At 43.8% G+C, this 21,680-nt stretch overlaps 1 protein-coding gene across 1 annotated transcript in view; it reads left to right on the forward strand.

Moving 5' to 3' along the window:
* phf21b (PHD finger protein 21B) overlaps positions 1-21,680 on the forward strand; it is a 214,022-nt gene that overhangs the window by 127,176 nt on the left and 65,166 nt on the right. The window contains exon 5 of the mRNA XM_070900554.1: positions 11,187-11,279. Within this exon, the coding sequence (XP_070756655.1) occupies positions 11,187-11,279 (93 nt within the window). The remainder of the gene's footprint in view (positions 1-11,186; positions 11,280-21,680) is intronic.

Below are 21,680 nucleotides of genomic sequence, written 5' to 3' on the forward strand. Positions count from 1 at the left end.
CACTAAACATGTGTAAGACAAAAGTCCTCCACCAACCTGACTCTGCCACACAGCACTGCCCCCCCCCCCCCCCCCCCCCCCCCCGCCCAGTCATCAAGATCCACGGCGGGGCCCTGGACAATGTGGACCACTTTCCATACCTTGGGAGCCTATTATCAGCAAGGGCAGACATAGATGATGAGGTTCAACATTGCCTCCAGTGCGCCAGCGCAGTCTTTGGCCACCTGAGGGAGAGAGTGTTCGAAGATCAGGCCCTTAAATCTGGCACCAAGCTCATGGTCTACAGAGCTGTAGTGATACCCGCCCTCCTGTATGGTTCAGACATGGACCATATATCTCAAATCGCTGGAGAAATATCACCAACGATGTCTTCGCAAGATCTTGCATATCCCCTGGGAGGACAGACGTTAGTGTCCTCGATCAGGCCAACATCCCCAGCATCGAAGTACTGACCACACTCGACCAGCTACGTTGGGCGGGCCACATTGTTCGCATGCCTGACACAAGACTCCCAAAGCAAGCGTTACTTGGAACTCCTACACGGCAAGCAAGCCCTAGGTGGGCAGAGGAAACGTTTCAAGGACACCCTCAAAGCCTCCTTGATGAACATAAGAACATAAGAAATAGAAGCAGGAGTAGGCCATACGGCCCCTTGAGCCTGCTCCGCCATTTAATAAGATCATGGCTGATCCGATCATGGACTCAGGTCCACTTCCCTGCCCGCTCCCCACAACCCCTTATTCCCTTTTCGTTTAAATTCATTCAATGTCCCAGCTTCCTCAGCTTGCTGAGGCAGCAAATTCCACAGATTTACAACCCTCAGAGAAGAAATTTCTCCACATTTCAGTTTTAAATGGGCGGCCCCTTATTCTAAGATTATGCCCTCTAGTTCTAATCTCCTCTATCAGTGGAAACATCCTCTCTGCATCCACCTTGGCAAGCCCCCTCATAATCTTATACATTTCAATATGATCATGTCTCATTCTTCTGAATTCCAATGAGTAAAGGCCCAACCTACTCAACCTTTCCTCATAAGTCAACCCCCTCATCCTTGGAATCAACCTAGTGAACCTTCTCTGAACTGCCTCCAATTCAAGTATATCTTTTCGTAAATATGGAAACCAAAATTGCACGCAGTATTCCAGGTGTGGCCTCATCAATACCCTGTATAACTGTAGCAAGACTTCCCTGCTTTTATACTCCATCCCCTTTGCAATAAAGGCCAAGATTCCATTGGCCTTCCTGATCACTTGCTGTACCTGCATAAATTAACCTTTTGTGTTTCATGCACATCCCCACCGACACCTGGGAGTCCCTGGCCAAAGACTGCCCTAAAGTGGAGGTAGAGCATCCAGGAGGGCGCTGAGCACCTCGAGTCTCGTCGCTGAGAGCATGCAGAAAGCAAGCGCAGGCAGCGGAAGGAGCGTGCGGCAAACCAGTCCCATCCATCCTTTCCTTTAACGACTGTCTGTCCTACCTGTGACAGAAACTGTAATTCCCATATTGAACTGTTCAGTCACCTAAGAACTCACTTTTAGAGCGGAAGCAAATCTTCTTCGATTTCGAGGGACTGCCTATGATATGATAATGTTAGACAGGGGATTGTAGGATATTAATCCAGCAATGATGAAGGAACAGTAAATTATGTCCAAGCCAGGATGCTGTGGATATATAACTGATGGCATGATAGTAATGAAAATGGATGTAACTGATGGATTTAACGATTTTTGTGAGGCTGTTTATTTTCAGGGAGTGCTTTTGGTATCAAAAACTTCTTTTTGTATGGGACATAGTGAGATTATTCACACAGCTTTGTTAAATCTACGATCTTATTTTTTTTTTAAGAGCTGTACAAGTTTACAACAGAGAAGGAGGCCACACAGCCCATAATTTCTGGGCCAGCTCTTTGTAAGAGCAACTCAAAACTAATTATACTGCCCTGCTCTCCCCATTGCCTTGTTTCTTTCCTTGCTACAAATATTTATCTAATTTTTCTGTAAAAGAAGCAATTATTTCTGCCTCAACTATTCCTTGTGGCAAAAATTGCCATGCTCCAACAATTATAGAAATTTCTCCTAATCTGTCTTAAATTGATGATCCCTTATCACTCCCCAAGCAGATCAGAGGAAATAGTCTTTCCCCATTCACTCTATCAAAACTCCTCATAATTTAAAAAAACCTCTGCTCTTCTCCTTCTCCGCTCCAGTAGACATAGTCCCAATATCTCGAGTCTCTCCTCCTAACTACAGTTTCCCATCCCTGGCATCATCCTGGCGAATCTACTCTGTACATTCTGTATTGCTTTAATGTCCTTTGTATATAATGGGGTGCCCAAAACTGTACTCTATGGCCTAGCCAATGTTTTGTATAAATTCATAATTGCTGCCTTACTCTTGTACTCAATCCCCTATTTATAAAAAATTCAAGGTATCGGCTTTGGTTCTGTGGTAGTACACTTGCCAGAGTCAGAAGGCTATGAGCAATGTTTTCCCTAAGGTGCATGGCTGCACATTAATTGCGAGGACCTGCAAAGGCTGCTCACCAGCTGCTGCTGCTGGAACAGATACTGTGCAAGTGTGGCCGCGCAGCAAATTTAAGGGGAAGGCGCTCAAAAACAAATTATATAGGGAACATTGGTTGTGAATTCAAGCCCCACTACAGAGACTTGAGCACGTAATCTTACCATTTATAATCTTATCATTTATTCCCTTGCTGTTTGTGGGAGTTTGCTGTGCACAAATTGGCTGCCGTGTACCCTACGTTACAACAATGACTACACTTCAACAGTATTTTATTGGCTCAATTGTACAATGGTGTATTCCACTGATATTTTGATCCATAGAGTAAAAATGGCAGATTTCTTTCATTGTAAAGTTCACATAAACTTGAATGCTAGCATCTCTTCATTACAACATTCATCACAGCACTGAAAGAAAGTATCTCTCCAGTTTCTTACCACTTAACTGAATTGTGCATCGTATATTAAAATGTTGGTTAAGGCTCCTGTTTGTATTGCAGTCATCACTACAATTATTTTATTGGCTCTAAAGCACTTTGGTGTGTCCGAAAATCATGAAAGGCACTGTAAAAATGCAAGTTTCTATTTATTGCTTTTTTAGGGCTTTATCTGCCTGCACTTGCTCTTTTCTAGATCCCTCTGTTTATTCACATCCTTCAGCACCTTTTCATTGAGTGTATCCTCCCATTACTTTTTTTTCCCCTCAAACTTTATTGCTTCACAGTTACCAACATTGATTGCATGTGCCACCGATCTACACGTTCCGCTAACATGTTTGTCTTCCTGAAGTCTTTGACACTCCTGCTCACTGTGCCAAATCTCCTGTTTTTTAAATGGTTGGCAAATTTTGAGATTTTTTCCCTGTACCCAAGTCTAATTCATACCGAAAAAAGTGGACCCAGCACTGGCCCCACTTTCAACCCTTCTCTAGCCAGAGAACATCCATTTACCCCTGTCCATCAACAAACTTTCTGTCAAGGCTGCGAAACTTTCTGTTGAACCATATGCCTGCATTTCTCTAACAAGCCTCTTCTGAAGCATCTTATTGTACTCGTTCTGAAAATCCATATACACTTGCATCAGTTGCACTCGCTTGATATCGAAAGGGAAAATAGAATACGAGAGTAAACTAGTGAGAGACATAAAAACAGATAGTAAAAGCTTCTATAGGTACATAAAAAGGAAAAGATTAGCGAAAGTAAATATGGGTCCCTTGCAGGCTGAGACAGGAGAAATTATAATGGGGAATAAGGAAATGGCAGAAAAATTAAACAAATACTTTTTGTCTGTCTTCATGGAAGAAGACACAAAACCTCCCGGAAATAGTGGAGAACCAAAGGTCTAGCGAGAATGAGGAACTGAAAGAAATTATTATTAGTAAAAAAAATAGTACTGGGAAATTAATGGGACTGAAAGCTGATAAATCCCCTGAACCTGATGGCCTACATCTTAGGGTTTTGAAAGAGGTGGCTCTAGAGATAGTGGATGCATTGGTTGTCATCTTGCAAAATTCCATAGATTCTAGAAAGGTTCCCATAGATTGGAAGGTAGCTAAATGTAACACCGCTATTTAAGAAAGGAGGGAGAGAGAAAATGGGGAACTACAGACCTGTTAGCCTGACATCAGTCACAGGAAAAATGCTAGAATCTATTATTCAGGATATGGTAACAGGGCACTTAGAAAATAATAATAGGATTGTGCAAAGTCAGCACGGATTTATGAATGGAAAAACATGTTTGACAAATCTGTTAGAATTTTTTGAGGTTGTAACTAGTAGAATAGATAAGGGGGAACCAGTGGATGTGGTGCATTTGGATTTTCAGAAGGCATTTTGGCCCATAGGGTCCAAGGGAAAATGGCAAGTTGGATCCAAAATTTCCTCAATGGCAGGAAACAAAGGGTAATGGTCGATGGGTGTTTTTGTGACTGGAAGAATATTTCCACTGGGATTCTGCAGGGCTTAATACTAGGTCCTTTGCTTTTTGTGGTATGTATCAATGATTTAGACTTCAATGTGGGGGGCATAATTGAGAAGTGTGGTCCTTTTTTATTATTATTTATCCATGTTATTTATTTATTTAATTCGGTCGTGGTTGCCCATTCCGAATTGCCCTTGAGAAGATGATGGTGAGCCGCCGTCTTGAACCACTGCAGTCCGTTAGGGAGGGTGTTCCAGGATTTTGACCCAGCGACAATGAAGGAACGGTGATATACTTCCAAATCAGGATGTTGTGTGATTTGGAGGGGAACGTGGAGGTGGTGGTGTTCCAATGAGCCTGCTGCCTTTGTTCTTCTAGGTGGTAGAGGTCGCAGGTTTGGGAGGTGCTGTCGAAGAAGTCTTGGTGAGTTGCTGCAGTGCATCTTGTAGATGGTACACACTGCAGCCATAGTACGTCGGTGATGGAGGAAGTGATTGTTTAAGGTGGTGGATGGTGTGTCAATCAAGTGGCTTGCTTTGTCCTGGATGGTGTTGAGCTTCTTGAGTGTTGTTGGAGCTGCACTCATCCAGGCAAGTGGAGAGTATTCCATCACACTCCTACTTGTGCCTTTATACATGGTGGAAAGGCTTTGGGGAGTCAGGAGGTGAGACACTAGCCGCAGAATACCCAGCCATTGACCTGCTCTTGTTGCCACAGTGTATATGTGGCTGGTCCAGTTAAATTTCTGGTCAATGGTGACCCCCCAGGTAGTTGATGGTGTGGGATTCGGCAATGGTAATGTCATTGAATGTCAAGGTGCGGTGCTGGAGATAATCATTGCCTGGCACTTGTGTGGTGTGAATGTTATTTGCCACTTATCAACCCAATGTCCTCCAGGTCTTGCTGAATGTGGGCATGGACTGCTCCATTATCTGAGGTGAGTTGACAGTGAGGACGACAGCTGTAGGCCGCAGGAAGATATCAATGGACTGGTCAGGTGGGCAAAAAAGTGGCAAATGGAATTCAACTCCGAGAAGTGTGAGGTGATGCATTTAGGGAGGACTACTAACAAGGCAAGACAATACACAATAAATGGTAGGATACTGAGAAGTGTAGAGGAACAAAGGAACCTTGGAGTGCATGTCCACAGATCCCTGAAGGTAGCCGGACAGGTAGATAAGATGGTTATGAAGGCATATGGGCTACTTTCCTTTTTTAACAGAGGCATAGAACATAAGAGCAGGGGGGGGGGGAGGTGGTTATGCTAGAATTGTATAAAACATTAGTTAGAGCAAGCTAGAGTACTGCATACAATTCTGGTCACCATATTACAGGAAAGATGTGATTGCACTAGAGAGAGTACAGAGGAGATTTATGAGGATGTTGCCAGGATTGGAGAATTTTAGCTATGAGGAAAGATTGGATTGGCTGAGCTTGTTTTCTTTGGAACAAGGGAGGCTGAGGGGAGATTTAATTGAGGTGTATAAAATTATGAGGGGCCCAGGTAGAGTGGATAGGAAAGACCTATTTCCCTTAGCAGAGGTCAGTAACCAGGGGGAAGAGAGTTAAAGTAATTGGTAGAAGGATTAGAGGGCAGTTGAGAACTTTTTTCACCCAGAGGGTGGTGGGCGTCAGGAACCCACTGCTTGGAAGGGTGGTAGAGGCAGAAACCTTCATCACATTTAAAAAGTATTTGGATGTGCACTTGAAGTGTAATGGCCTACAAGTATACGGACTAAGAGCTGGAAAGTGGTATTGGGTTGGATAGCTCTTTTTGGGCAGGCACAGACAGGATGAACTGAATGACCTCCTTCTGTGCTGTAACTTCTACGATTTTATATCCACCTTGCGTTCAGCGAATTTTTTGAGAACCATTATCTTTTCTACAGTAAGCTCAAACAGTAGTAGAATTGGGAACGTTTGGAATTGTTCCACTCCTATATCATGTGTTTTTCACAATTTGTTGAGTTATTTTAATAATAAAAATGGTTGCATTTGAGATGCAATGATTATTACTAAAATCCTGCAGGTATAATACTATTCTGAGTTTTCACATCCTGAATCAATCAATACAGCAGATTGAAAATTCTTATAAGCTTGGTCATTCCCAAGGTCAGTTACAATATTGAAGAGAACCTGTTGGTTACATTCAAACATCCTTGCCTTTAAGAAAAATGCTCATTCAAGGTTAGCCTGTGTGCTGAAAAGCCTGAAATAAATGTAATTCTAAAAGCCTGCAATTATTTAGCAAACAATAATTCAGGAATCAAGTAAAGTTTGCTCATCTGTTGCTTAGCAACATTTTCTAGCACATAATAACTTCTACCATTTGCACTATGGAAAATTATTATTGATACTGTGCTAACGGAGAAAATAACTAGTCGTCATAAATTGACTTGAGTTTTCGTTTGAGTGCGTGACATTTTGTATATTTTTTAATTGTGTATGTTTAAATCTCCAGTTTGTTGAGTTTCTGGCTTTGTGTAAACATGTAGCCCTTTGCTATCCCTGCTATTAGAGAAAAGGAATGCAGTAGTTTGAAAAATAGGAAGACACCTTTTTATCCTTCCATTGAATGAAAATTTTAACCTGAAATTTAGTTTTTATATTACAGTATGTTTTCATACAAAAATTTAAATGCTATGCTTTGCCTTTGAAAATGTTAAAATATGTTTACTATCAGTATAAATAAGTAATGATCTCATATAATAATAACTTTTATTTATATAGTGCCTTTAACATAGTAAAACGTCCCAAGGCGTAAATAGCAGTGTTACGAGACAAAACACACAAATTTGACACCGAGCCACAAAAGAAGAAATTAAGGCAGATGACCAAAAGCTTGGTTAAAATGGTAGGTTTTAAGGAGCATCTTAAAGGAGGGTGGAGAGGTAGAGAAGTTTAGGAAGTGAGTTCCAGAGCTTAGGGCCCAAACAGCTGAAGGCACGGCCAACAATGGTTGAGCAGTTATAATGAGGGATGTTCAAGAGGACAGAATTTGAGGAGCGCAGACATCTTGTGGGGTTGTGAGGCTGAAAAAGATTATAGAGCTAGGGAGGGACGAGGCCATGGAGTGATTTGTAATCAAGTGAATTTTGAAATCGAGGCATTGTTTAATTGGGAGCCAGTGTAGGTCAGAAAGCACGGGTGATGGGTGATCGTGACTTGGTGCGAGTTAGGACACGGGCTGCTGAGTTTTGGATGACCTCAAGTTTACATAGTATGGAATGTGGGAGGCCAGCCAAGAGTGCATTGGAGTAGTCAAGTATAGAGGTCATCATAGGCAGTCCCTCGAAACGAGGATGACTTGCTTCCACGCCAAAAAGGGATGAGTTCACAGGTGTTTCAATGAAGGACCTAATATTCCAGATCCCGAACTACATCTTGAAGGGTGGAAGATGCTTGTGCGTGGATTTTTTTAATGTGCGGTGGCTGTTGCACACCAGCCACCGCACGGGCTTGACAGAGCTAGGTCTTGATCCAGTGGCAAGGATTACCCAAGACATCTGGAGACCAGCTCTGCTGCACGGACTTAGTGCACACACATATCGCAGTGTGGGCTGGCCCATGCTGCCCTTGGGCCCTCGCCTCTTCTGGCCTCAAACTCATGCCTCTCCTGGGCACCGATCACGTACCTGTACATTCTCTTGCCGCTCCTTCGCCCCGACCTCGCTGCTCCTGCTGTAGCTGCCCACACTCCAATCACCAACCTGGACCTTGATGACGTCCCGCTTCGCTGACGTCTCCCTCCTGCACCAGCTCGCGCTGTACCTTGCAGTGGTACGCCGCCACGCTGTCCAGGGGCTGCCTGTCTAGAGTAACAAAGGCATGAATGAGGGTTTCAGCAGCAGAAGAGCTGAGGCAGGGGCGGAGGCAGGCAAAGTTACAGAGATGGAAAAAGGCGGTTTTAGCTATGCCACGGATATGTGGCAGGAACCTCATTTCAGGGTCAAATATGACACCTAGGTTGCATACAGTCTTGTTCACTCTCATTGATACTAGGGAGAGGGATGGAATCAGTGGTAGGGAATGCAGTTTGTGGCAGGGACCAAAGATAATGGCTTCAGTCTTCCCAATATTTAAATGGAGAAAAGTTCTGCTCATCCAGTACTGGATGTCGGACTAGCAATCTGACAATTTAGATATCAAGCAGGAGCCAAGATAAGTGGTGGAGAGGTAGAGCTGAGTGTCGCCTGCATACATGTGGAAACTAACTGTGTTTTCAGATTATGTCACCAAAGGGCATCATTTATTTGAGAAATAAGAGGGGGCCAAGAACCGATCCTTGGGGGACACTAGAGATAACGATGCGGGAGTGGGAAGAGAATTCATTGCAGGAGATTTTCTGGCTACGATTAGATAGATAAAACTGGAACCTGGTGAGTGCAGTCCCACCTAGCCGCATGATGGTGGAGAGGCGTTGGAGGAGGATGGAGTGGTCAACTGTGTCAAACGCTGCACTCAGGTCCAGTAGGACGAGGAGCAATAGTTTACCTTTGTCACAGTCACAAAGGATATCATTATGACTTTGATGATAGCCGCTTCGGTACTGTGGCAGGGGCAAAAACCAGATTGAAGGGATTCAAACATTGGATTCATGGCAAGATGGTCACGGATTTTGGAGGCGACCACACGTTCAAGTACTTTGGACAGGAAAGGGATGTTGGAGATGGGGTGATAGCTAGCAAACAAAGTGGGGTCAAGGGTTGTATTTTTTGATGAGAGGGGTGATGACAGCAGATTTGAAGGAGAGGGGAACAGTACCTGAGGAGAGAGAACCATTAACAATGTCGGCTAACATGGGAGCCAGTAGAGGAATTTGGGTGGTCAGCAGTTTAGTGGGAATAGGGTATATGAGTAAGCAGTAAAAGACTCCAGAGAAGCGGACAGCAAAGCAACAGGGCACATGCATTGTGTCATAACTGTTCTACTGGAGCAGTCCATGAGGCCACTTTTGAGAATACATTATTGATTGCAGCTATGACAATCAACAGATTTAAGGCCGAGAGCCGAGAACGGTTAGCACTGTAATTTGTTCTTTATTTCCTTTTTTGTCAAGAAAGTTTATTGTCTTTGGTCTAAAAGGAGAGAGAAAAATGCGAAATCTTTCACTCCGCCAAAATTAATAATTTTAAGATTATTTTTTCTATTGGAGAGGGCAGTAACATTATTTGTGACTGACCAGCAGTGACTGTGGATCTAGACAGATAAAAACATTGGTTTTGGAAATGGATCATTCCACTTGACTAATTTTTGGAAAAGGAAAATCATAAACAGCTTTATTTTGCAAATACGAGATTGTTCATACATGGTTTTTGTTTCACATACATCCCTAATATACATAAGTGTATCAACTGTGCAAAGTGAAAGTTAGTTTACCACATTTTTACAATAGAAGTTTTAATTTGTGTATAGTATATAAAGAGCATTAACTGGCAGCTGGCACATAAAGAATATAGCTTGGGCCCACTGAAGAAAAAGTTAGGCTTCGCATTTTATCTGTGGTTTCCATATCCCATTTTCAACAAGAACTTGTATTTATATAGTGCTTTTAGCATAGAAACATTTTGCGCAGAACTTTGCAGAAGAACTGTGAGATAAAGAGTGGCAGGTGGGGGCGGTGGGGAATGCGAAAAAAAGCTTGGTCAAAGAGGTGTGTTTAAGGTGGGCTTAGAAGGAGAGAGAAGTGGAGATGCGGAGAATTAGGCAGGGGGTTCCAGTGTGTGGGGCCTGGACAGTTGCTACCCGTGGGGCAAAGGGCAGAGGGGGATGCACAGAAAGCCAGAGTTAGAAGAATGGAAAATTATGGGGAGGTGGGAGAGTTGTCGGACTGAAGGAGGTTGCAGCGATAAGGAGGGATGACATAATTGAAGGGATTTTAACAGGAGGATGAAAATTTTAAATTTGAGTTACTAGGGGACGATGGCTTTTGTCTTCCCAATAGTTAACTGGAGGATATTGTGACTCATTCAAAACTGGAAGTTGGACAATCAGTCTGACAACAGAACAGCAGTGGATGGGACTGCGAGAGGGGGTGCCGAGGTAAAGCTTGGGGTACTCAAGTCAATATAATTATTCTATATTATTTGTATAGTACAATGAACGCAGCAAATATTGTGCAGGTCACACACAGCCTTTTTTGTTCCAATAAGAAGTCTGCATTTAGGAGAAAACTAAATTGTGCCTTCACAGGATTTTAACATTGTTCATCCGAAGGTAATCAATTATACCAGCCAATTTTGTGGACCTGAATGAAAATACCGATCGGTAGCAAATTAGATGATTTGTGGATGTCCACATTACCAGTCTGTGCTAAATTTAAAACCATGTCCTGCAGATCAGAGAGCAGCCTGGAAAAACAGCATGCCAACCAATCCCCCTGAATTGACTTTCCATTTTAATCCATGTTGATAAATTACTAGAATGTTAGTGCAATTTTAAAAGATTGAATAGTTTTAAAGCTGCATGTAGTCTTTCAGCAGCCAAATGCATGGAATGAAATATTTAGAGTTTGTTTGTGCTGGATTTAATTCTTTCATTTTTCCCTTTTTCTTCTGCTTGAGAAAAAGATTGATTTTTCAGACAAGGTAGTCAAATTTTCAGGCAATGGTTGATTTGCTCCATTGTTATTGTTATGCCAGATATTTCAAATTTTGTAGGAATCAAGAATTCCAACTCTGGAAGATAACCTACAAACAAACACTGACCTAAAGCTGTAATTATATTGTCATTCTTTTTCCTTCTGCAGACACTGGGAACTATTACTGCAGTGCCCATTAAGGTCCCCCAGGTCAGCTCATTGCAGAGGTTGGCAGGCCAAGGACCAGCAGTGCTACCTCAGGTAAAGATAATCTTGTTGAAGGCTGAATGATAATTCCCTTGTGCTGATACTTCAGGTACCCGATACTGTACCTAAATTGGTAATATTGCAATGTTCGATCCATTTTATTGCTATAATCAGTCAACAGTGCTTGAAGTCCAGTAGTTGATAATGAACGAAATCAAAGTAATGTGTGTACTTAAAGGAGTTTTTTTTTATTGCTTTAACTTCCAAATTAATTGTCGATAATGCATTAGAATTGTGAAGTTAGAGTCAGATATCAGTTATTAAATTATGAAGAAGTGGATGAAGAAAAAAAGTGGACTGTTTGTTCATAAAGCCCACTATGAAATTGAAAGAATTGTTGGAACTATAATTGCATTGTGTAATAGTATTTACTGATCTTCCTAACAGTGAGTAGAACTGAAACAGATCCAGACTCAATATCTTTGTTACAGTCTCCCAACAAAAAGGAAGCTACTTGCCACTAGTGATTGTCGCACAGAGTGCTGCCAGCTGTTGTCCTCATATACAAACGGAACTTGCATAAAATAAGTAAAACAATTCATATTTGTTTAAATGGTTTTGTGGGTATAATAGACATCATCTAAGAAAGTAGTTCAAAGAGATTCTTGAAGTACACAGTTCAATGAGATGAATTCATGTACATAATAAAAATGATGCAGTCATCTTAAGACAGACAGCAATTTGAAGGGCAGTGCTGAAATAAGACTCAGCGTTCTTAGACTGGGGATCGAGAGAGAATGAGCCTGGGTTTTATTCAGGATCACTGCTGTGACTTCTGTGAGGACAGTAGATTTGGGCAGGATCAGGTTTGGGTGTGAGCCCATGGTTGAATGGTCATTTTATGGAGGGCTGCCACACTTATGGAACTATACCCAAGGGGAGGAGAAATATATAATTGCTGAAACACCTTGGGAGTGGGTACTGAATCCAATTTAGCCCTGGTGTGTTGAGGCTGAAAACTTAAATTATGTTAACCGGATACAATCAGAATTTGCTTTGTCTGTTTGATTTTTAAAAGTGCTTGTGGTGAGACTCCCTCTTCAAGCTAGTATCCTCTTGCCTGTAGGTATTAAGGGCCCAGATTTTGCATTAAGAATAACGGTGAGGCTATCAGCGCCCTCGGTTATTAAGGAATAAATCGGACAGCAATGTCCGGCGACTGCACATGCGCAGTTAAATGCGGAAAGCAGGAAGTTGCTGTCTGATTTGCTCTGCTCTTCCACAAGCTTCGCTACACCGAGAGATTTGGCATTCAAACTCATGAAGGGCTTGAGGTTGTGGCTCTTAACCACTAGTTACCTACTAAACACTAAACACTAAACTAAAAATCCCCAGTATTGAAGCACTAACCACACTAGATCAGCTTCACTGGGCAGGCCACTTAGTTCGCATGCCAGACACACGACTCCCTAAGCAGCTGCTATATGCGGAGCTCCTTCATGGCAAACGAGCCAAAGGTGGGCAGTGGAAACGTTACAAGAACACCCTCAAAGGCTCCCTGGTGAAGTACCACATCACCACTGACACCTGGGAGACCCTGGTCGAAGACCGCCCTATGTGAAGAAAGTGCATCCAGGAGGGCGTTGAGCTCTTCGAATCTCAACGCTGCGAACGTGAAGAGATCAGGCGCAGGCAGCGGAAGGAGCGTGTGGTAAATCAGTGCCACACCCCCTCCTTCCCCCGACGAATATCTGTCCCACCTGAGACAGGGTCTGTGGCTCTCGTGTTGGACTGTTCAGCCACCAAAGAACTCACTTTAGGAGTGGAAGCAAGTCTTCCTCGATTCCGAGGGGCTGCCTATGATGATGATGACTAAACACGCCAGAAAAAGTTGGAGGTTGTTCATTTAAGTCTTATGTGAATATTTAACAGTGTGATAAGTCTTAATTACTGCCAAACAAACTGTCTTTCACTGAAAATTTACTTTTACAAATGTGGAGTCGCATTCCTTCTGATTTTAATTACTTTGTCTGTTTTATCTCTCTTAATCCCATCTTTCTGTCCTCTCTTTATTTTGTATTCTGTGCATAATTTTATATTGAATTAAATATTCTACTTTACACTTCCTGGTTTAGACTCTGCGTGCCTCAGTAAGGATTCTTCAATCTGGTCGAAGAGACACGTTGTTGCTTGTCCTGTTCACCCTAATCCTAACCCAAATCCCCTGTAGAGAGTGATGCGCTGTTTTAGATGCCTAATGACCGTAAGTTGCTGCACAAAAGCCCACAAAATGTCTGGGCAACTGTAAGCGCAATTAACAAAGTGCCGTTCGTTCACCACTGACCACAAAATCTAGGCCAACATGTGTCTCACATCGTTCCTTTGTTTGGTTTTGCCTCATGTCAAGGCCTGCAATAAATCCACACTTTTGTATTCATTCGTTGCCCAACTACACATTCTCTGGGCCCAAATTTGATGAAGGCCCCTGCCCGTCCAAGTGCCGCCCAAAGGACCGCTGAGGTCCCTGACAGTTCTTTGGATGGAGTTTTCATCACCCAGGTCCCTCGAAGGTCGGTGGGTGGAAAATCCGCGACGTATGCCGCCAATTTGGGCAGCAGCCAACGGAAGGTCTCATTGTCGGCGGCAAAGGCGCGTGCCGCCCAAGTGTCACCGAGGATGGAGTCGAGCCCATGGAGGGTCAAAGACTTAAAAATTAAAATCATCAGAAAAAAAAAATCTATCGGAAGAACTTCAGGGGAAACCATCGAGCTAAGTCGCTGTGGGGACATTTTTTTTTTAAAGTTTACTAACCTTTTTTTCAGGATCTTCATATCCACTGTCAGGGACAGACCAGTCTCCCCTCAGTGGTCCACCTCCGTTCTGGCGTTGCCTCCCGTCCGCAACAATCTGGCATCTCGGCGGATGGGAGTCCACTTACGCCACTTGGCCGCCCGCTGACATCAGCGGGCAATTCCCGGCGGCTCTCCCCTCCCGCCCACTCCAGCCCACATTGAAAGTGGCACTGGGCGGATCTTCACGAGGAATGTCGGCGGCAGTGGGCGGTAAGGTGATCAATTTCAGGCCCTCTACTTTTGGACTAATAACAGAAGCTTGCAAACATCTGGCTGATGCTGTAAAGTTCAGACAGTGGCTGTGGTGTTTTGTGAGCTAGCATTTTCAATGCACCAGGCATAGGGTAAAATTATATTACATAATACAGCAATGCTGGTGAAATAAAATAAAGAGTATTGATCCAAAAACACATACTCCAGTTCTGTGTGTTTTAACTACAGTCTCAAGAAGGTATAAATATTATACTGTTGCTAATGCTCGTGATTTAATTAATTTTGCCAGCTTCAAGCCTAGCAGATGCTGATACCCTAGGGAAGGTTGGACATAATTTTTAAGGACTTCAGCATTGCCAGCACTTATAATTTACTCGCAATCTAAATGAACTTTTCTACATATTTACATTTCTTAATTGAAGCATGAGCATTTTTTTAAAATTCTGTAAATCTCAGTATTCGCAAATAAATAATTAGTATTACCACTGCTAATATCACTAAAGGTCATGTTCAGCCTTTACAGAAATATATAGTGTATTTACATTTTTTTTACTTTAAAGCTAGCAAAAGTCAGGGATCTCCTGCCTCTGTTTTACTTGCCAGGCTTTATTTCCTATATTTCACTGGACCCAGCCAGGTTGCCCTCATGCAGGACAAGTCTAGTTGTATTCCAAGTTTCAGAAGAAACTATTGTGTGACAACAGTAACTTGGTTGCACATGTGTTAAATCTACATAGTGGCAGAGGTACACTTGGTGATTGCAGTGCATATTATGATTTGCATTGAATCCTGGCTACTGTGTTGGTTCTACTTGTGATTCTTCTGTAGTGGCATAAATTTGGCATGAATATCACAGTACAGAGCAAGATGCACAATCAGGCTATGTGAACAAAATACCAAAGGATGGCTTAACAGCCTTTCAACCATGCCCTAACAAGCAGTACACCCCATCAGGGAAGGGGAAGAGAGGGGAGAAAAATGTGTTGCAAAGTGATACTTTAGTAATATAATGTTTGGGTGGGAGAGCGGTGGTGAAAGAATGAACAAAAGGGAAATTAAGTTTGTTTTTTCTGTTAAACGGTTTAATACTTTTTAGAATAAACAGCAAGTAAGTGCAGTGTTACCTTTAAGATTTTATGGACTGAATCTTGTGTACACAAGATCATTGCCGTGCAAAATTCATAGTATCACAGGGCCTTTTAATAACATTGCTTGTATGCATGTGTAATAGCTCTCACATGTCACATGGTGGCAGACAAGACAAATTTTACTTAATACTTGTACAGCTCCAGTGACAAACATGCCTGTTATTGACTCTTATCCAGTCAATCACTGAAAATAATTATGATTTCTTTATCTTGTATAGTAAAGTTATTGCCCGCATTATTGTGAAGTAACATCCATCGTGTAACTGCAGGCATTTATTAATGTTTCTATTGATATTTCCATATAAACAGGGTTATGGCCAAGACAAATGTGGCTTGTTGGATTGATTCTCTCCCTGAGCATTCCCAAACCCCAAGACCTCCTCCAAACACGACCTCCTCACTCATACAAAATCTTATCACCACCAAATTCCTGCAGGCTCGAGGGGCTGAATGACCTACTCCTGTTCCTATTTCGTATGTTCTAATCTCAGAGCTACCCTCAGTGTTCCCAAATCCCACAATTCCTTCCCAAGGGAACACTTCAGGGCCAGTGATCATAACATAATTGTAGAGTCCAAAAATTTGATGACTAATTTGCAGGGTTTGGGGGAAAAGCTGGGGTGTGGGACTAAATTGGACAGCTTTTTCAAAGAACTGGCACAGGCATGAGGTGCCAGAAGGCTGTCTCCTGTGCTATACGATTATATGATTCTAATATAAAGGGGAAGAAAGTCAAACGCCAGCATAACTCACTATTCTCTTCTTCCACATATGCTTATCCAGCCTCCCCTTAAATGCATCCATACTCTTTGCCTCAGCTACTCCCTGTGGCAGCGAGTTCCACAATCTCACCACTCTGGGTAAAGAAGTTTCTTCTGAATTCCCGATTTGATTTCTTGGTGACTATCTTGTATCGATGACCTCTAGTTATGCTCTTTTCCCCACAAGTGGCAACACTCTCTGTTTTTACTCTATCAAAACTTTTCATAATTTTAAAGTCCTCTATTAGGTTACCCCTCAGCCTTTTTTCAAGCGAAAAGAGACTCGCCCTGTTCATCCTTTTCTGATGGGTATACCCTCACATTTTTTGTAAATCTTCTCTGCACCCTCTCTAATGCCTCTGTATCGTTTTTATAATATGGTGACCAGAATTGTACGCAGTACTCCCACCGTGTGGTCTAACCAAGGTTCCATACAAGTTTAGCATAACTTCACTACTTTTCAATTCTATCCCTCTAGAAATAAACTCTAGTGCCTGGTTGGCTTTTTTTTATGGCCTTGTTAACCTGTGTCGCTACTTTTAGTGATTTGTCTATTTGTACTCCGAGATCCCTTTGCTCCTCTACCCCACCAAGACACTCACCCTCCAAGCAATAAGTAATCTCCTATTCTTCCTCCCAAAAGGTAATACCTCACTTTTATCTGTGCTGTATTTCATTTGACAATTATATGCCCATTCTGTAAGTTTATTAATGTACTTAAGTACAAAATTGATAGATATAAACCGAAGAAATTCTCACCAGGAATAAAGATTGGAGCTCTATGATTAATAAAGTTAGGTGAAAAATTTAGTCTTAAGAAAGGAGTATACAATGAAATTAAGGCTTTCAACTGGGAAGAAAATCAGGAGTAATACCAAGAGGAGAAACAAAAAACAAAAGTAGAAGAGCTAAGAGAATATGAAACAAAGACTGGATAATTTCCCTCTGCTCCCAAATAGTACTCACAAAATAGGCCTTTAGAGCATTGGGGTTTTATTACTGGACAATTTCTGGGGTCTGGCAGTAGGGGAAATGCCCCAATGTTTGTCAGGATGTGAAGGAGGACCTGGATATGGCAGTACTATGAGATGGATGGATAATGTCATCTGGTAGCACTGGGGAGGGGCTCCTGGGAGCCAGAAGGATTGAGGTAGCTTGGTTGTTGCAACATTGAGTGGGCACAAGAAAATGTGACCTGATCCCTCCATCAGTCTTGTTTCTGGGCTGAAGCAAATTTTGAAGTGCAAATTCCATTGTTACTGTATTTGCATCTGTATGCCAATAGACAGGTGGGAACAGACCTGGAGTGGGTCCTGGGGTGCAGGTTTGATATCCACTGCAATTCACTCTCTTGCTTTGTCTTAACAATTTTATTTTTTCTCTCGTGCATTCTTGCACTGACTCACTCACACTTACTGTCTGTTTCTCTCATGCTAGTACTGCCGTGTTTTTCTGTTTCTTTCTCACTCAAACTGTCTCTATCTCTCTCTCTGCTTAGGTTGGTGCCACTGTTCTAAGACTTGTATATCTTGGCTTCTGAAACTGCTGGAAAGGTGGAACTGTGAAGAATGTACATCATAAGTTCTGAAAACTTTCACTTAAGGCTTCTAGGATTAGTTTTAGAATTTTCCCAAATGACAGTAAGACTCTGTGGTCGGAATCTTTCCATCCCTGTGAGTGTGGGTTTGGAGGCGGGCCCGCTGTCAAAATGGCTGTGATTGACAGCGGGGCGGAAGTCCGCTCAGCACCTGCATCTGTGTAAATTTCTCAACTTTTGGGTCTGCCTGTGTATCGTAGACCCGACACCAAGTGGCAGGCCAGTTAATTAAGGTAATTAACAGGTAGTTGAATGATACTTAAGAGGATTAAAAATAGGCATGTACAATTTTGCCAACCTTTTGATGAGTTTACCATCCCTTGGGGAACACGCCAGGTAAGTGGAGTCGGGTTCTACATGACTTTCCATTGCTTTGGCTAGTTGACAGCTGCAAAAGTGGTATAAAAGCTACCATTTCACAGCTGTTCACTTTTCCAATGTCAGAAGCTGAAGCCTTCAGGATTTGGAAGAAACTTGAGCTGTGTGCAGTTTGGAAGTGTTTGCAGTGAACACTCTATTCACTGTCACCTCCTTGGAGAAACCTCTCAACATTAACAGATCGCTTCTGTCATCTCAACCTCACCTGCCATCTATTCCAGCCCTTGAAAAAATCTCACCTTGGTCCTCAGAATCCCATCACGATCAGCCCCAACACTAACATCAATAAACACACCAGCATCACCAACAACACCAACCGTCTCCGCAATCAACTGATGCTGCACAGGACACAGGTTATCAGCAACCGACCACATTGCTGCCCGGGAGGCCAGGGATGGCCTCACCATGGCCACATTTACTTCACTTGGCGCTGTACATCCTGGCTGTCATGTGATGCGCCGGTACCACCCCACACCAACTCCGTAAAGCATTCCTGCAATGCACAAGCCATTCCTTTCACATTCGCCACCAGTGTCAGGTCTACCCTTGTGTCTCACCACTCACTAAGTCACTTCCAAAGGTGCACACAGATCTGTCCAAGAGTGCAAAGTGTTGAAAATAAAGATTTCAATGTTTGACAACACATCAACATAAACTTTACATGAACATTGGCTAAAGGACCCAAGTGCCTACCCTTGTGTGTTGTTAGTTGGTATGATTGGACAAGGATGAGTATGAGGGATGGCTACTGAGATAGGGAACTGATAATTTAGAGAGCGCGGGATGGGTGGAGGTGCAAGGTAAGTTGGTGTGAGTAAGGATGTGCAGTGATAAAGTAGGAAAGGCAGAGTGTGAGGATGTGATAATAGGCCTATCAGTTTAACATCAGTAATAGGTAAGATGCTTGAAGAAATCATAAGGGATGCAATATATGAATACTTGGATAGGGAGGGACATATTAAGGTCACTCAACATGGCTTCATTAAAAAAAAAAGAGGTCATGTTTTACAAATCTAATTGTATTTATTGAAAAAGTTACAAAGTTGGTGGATGAGGGAAGCCCAGTAGACATTGTCTACTTAGATTTCCAAAAAGCTTTTGATAAGGTACCGCATAAGAGGTTTCTCTAAGATCTGAGCCTCTTGTATTAGTGGAAATATATTGAGTTGGTTTCAGAACTGGCTAGCAAGACGCAGGCAAAAAGTGGATGGATTCGGATTTCTTTGGAGACCGGTCATTAGTGGTGTCCCGCAGGGATGAGTGTTGGGACCTTTGCTTTTTTAGGGGTTGGGGGCAAAATTTGAAAATTTGCAGATGATACCAAGATGATGCCAAGATCTGTGCAAGTGTTAGAGATGCTTGTTTGCTTCAGGCAGATCTTAATGTGTTGGGAAATTGGGCTCAAGACTGGAAAATGATGTATAACTTAGATAAGTGCAGTGTTATGCATGTGAGCAGGCCAAATGCTCAACATTCATGCACCCTCCAGGGAAAGGCATTAAAAATGGTGGGGATGGAAAGAGATTTGGGCATTCTGGTGCATACATCCTTAAAGATTAATGAGCAATGCCGAGCAGCGATAGCTAGAGAAAATCGGGTGTTGGGGTGTATCGATAGGACAATTGAGTGTAAGATGAGTCGTACTGTTTTGTCCTTGTACAAGATCTTAGTCAGGCCGCACTTGGAATACTGTGTCCAGTTTTGGTCTCCTCACGTGGTTGGTGATATTGAGGGTCTGGAAAGGGTGTAAATAAGGGCCACTGGACTAATTCGAAGTCTAAAGGCATCTTAGTTATCATGATAGACTAAAAAAGTTGGGATTCTAATCCCCTAGAGCAGCACAGACTTAGGAGGGATCTGATTGAGGTTTATAAGATAATGAAGGGAATAGATGATGTTCAAGCTGACAGTATATTTCAACTAAATAGGTTAGGCAGGACCAGGGGTCACAAATTAAGTTGTATAGGGCTAGATCTAGGTCAGGAGGTGGTTCTTTTCCCAGAGAATAGTAAACCTCTGGAACAAACTGCCGTTTTGTGTGGTGGATGCAGCTATTTGTGGGATCATGCCATGTACAAATTGCCTCTCACATTTCCTTCAAGCGAAAGCTAGATTTATTTCTGGCTGCGGCGGAGATCACCTCTTACAGGGCCCAAGTTTCGGGCCGCGCCTAGAACGGCGCAGCCCCGACCTGGACGCCCGTTTTTCACACCACAAAGTGCGCCTAAAAAAAAGATTCTCCGGCTCCCTGCTGGTCCTCTGGAGCTGGGCGCGGCGCAGCACGAGCTGTAGGGGGCGGAGCTCGGTCCCTGCGCTGAAAACAGTGCCGGGACCTCTGCACATGCGCGCTACAGTGGGCGCGCATGTGCAGTAGCTCCAGGCACCCAAAACTGTGTGGGAGGGGCCCGAAGCACACAGCCCCTAGCCCTGGCCGAATGGCCTCACTAGGGCTGCGTGCATAAGGCTGCCTCCCACGCCCAGCTTCTGCTTCCTCCCGACCCGACTCGACTCCCGCTCCCCCCCCCCACCCCCCGCACCCGGACCCGATCCCCACTTCCTCCCTCCCCCGGACTGAACCCAACCCGCGCGCTCTCCCCCCACCCGACCTGACCTCCCTCTCTCTCCCTCCCTCCCCCCCCCCCCCCCGCACCCAACCGAACCGAACCGACCTCCCTCCCACCACCCCCCCGACCCGACCCGCGCACCCGACCCCGGACCCGATCCGACCCAACGTCACCTACCTGTAAATCTGGAGCTGGGGACGGGCCCGGCCCATTCAGCCTCCCCCCCCCTTCTCCTTCTCCCACCACCACCCCCCCCTTCCCCTTCTCCTCCCCCCCCTTTCCCTTCTCCTCCTCCCCCCCTTCCCCTTCTCCTTCCCCTCCCCCTTCTCTTCTCCTCCCCCCCTTCTCTTCCCCCTTCTCCCCATCCCTCCCTCTCCCTTCTCCCCATCCCTCCCTCCCCCTTCTCCCCATCCCTCCCTCCCCCTTCTCCCCATCCCTCCCTCCCCCTTCTCCCCATCCCTCCCTCCCCTTCTCCCCATCCCTCCCTCCCCCTTCTCCCCACCCTCTCCCCTCCCCCTGCCCCCACCCTCTCCCCTCCCCCTGCCCCCACCCTCTCCCCTCCCTCTAACCCCCTCCTCCCCCTTCCCTCACTGTCAGAAACATCGACACAGACAGAGAGTGAGAGACACTGACAGAGACACACTGGGGGCGGGGGGGCATCCCAGCACGCTGTTGGAGGGCTCCTGGTGCTGCAGTCCGTAAGTAGAAAATGTTTTATTTATTGATTTAAAAAAAAATTATTTCTTATTAATATTTTTTGATTGATTTATTGATGTTTTTATCATTTATTATTGATGGCTCTTTATTTGTAAAACTGAAGTGTTTAATGTTTGTAAACTTCCCTTTTAAACCCCCCCCCCCCCCATTCCCTACGCCTGATTTGTAACCTACGCCTGATTTTCTAAAGTGTAGACAAGGTTTTTTCGAGCGTATAAAAATCCT

Source organism: Pristiophorus japonicus, chromosome 15 (assembly GCF_044704955.1).
Source record: "Pristiophorus japonicus isolate sPriJap1 chromosome 15, sPriJap1.hap1, whole genome shotgun sequence".
Taxonomy (NCBI): domain Eukaryota; kingdom Metazoa; phylum Chordata; class Chondrichthyes; family Pristiophoridae; genus Pristiophorus; species Pristiophorus japonicus.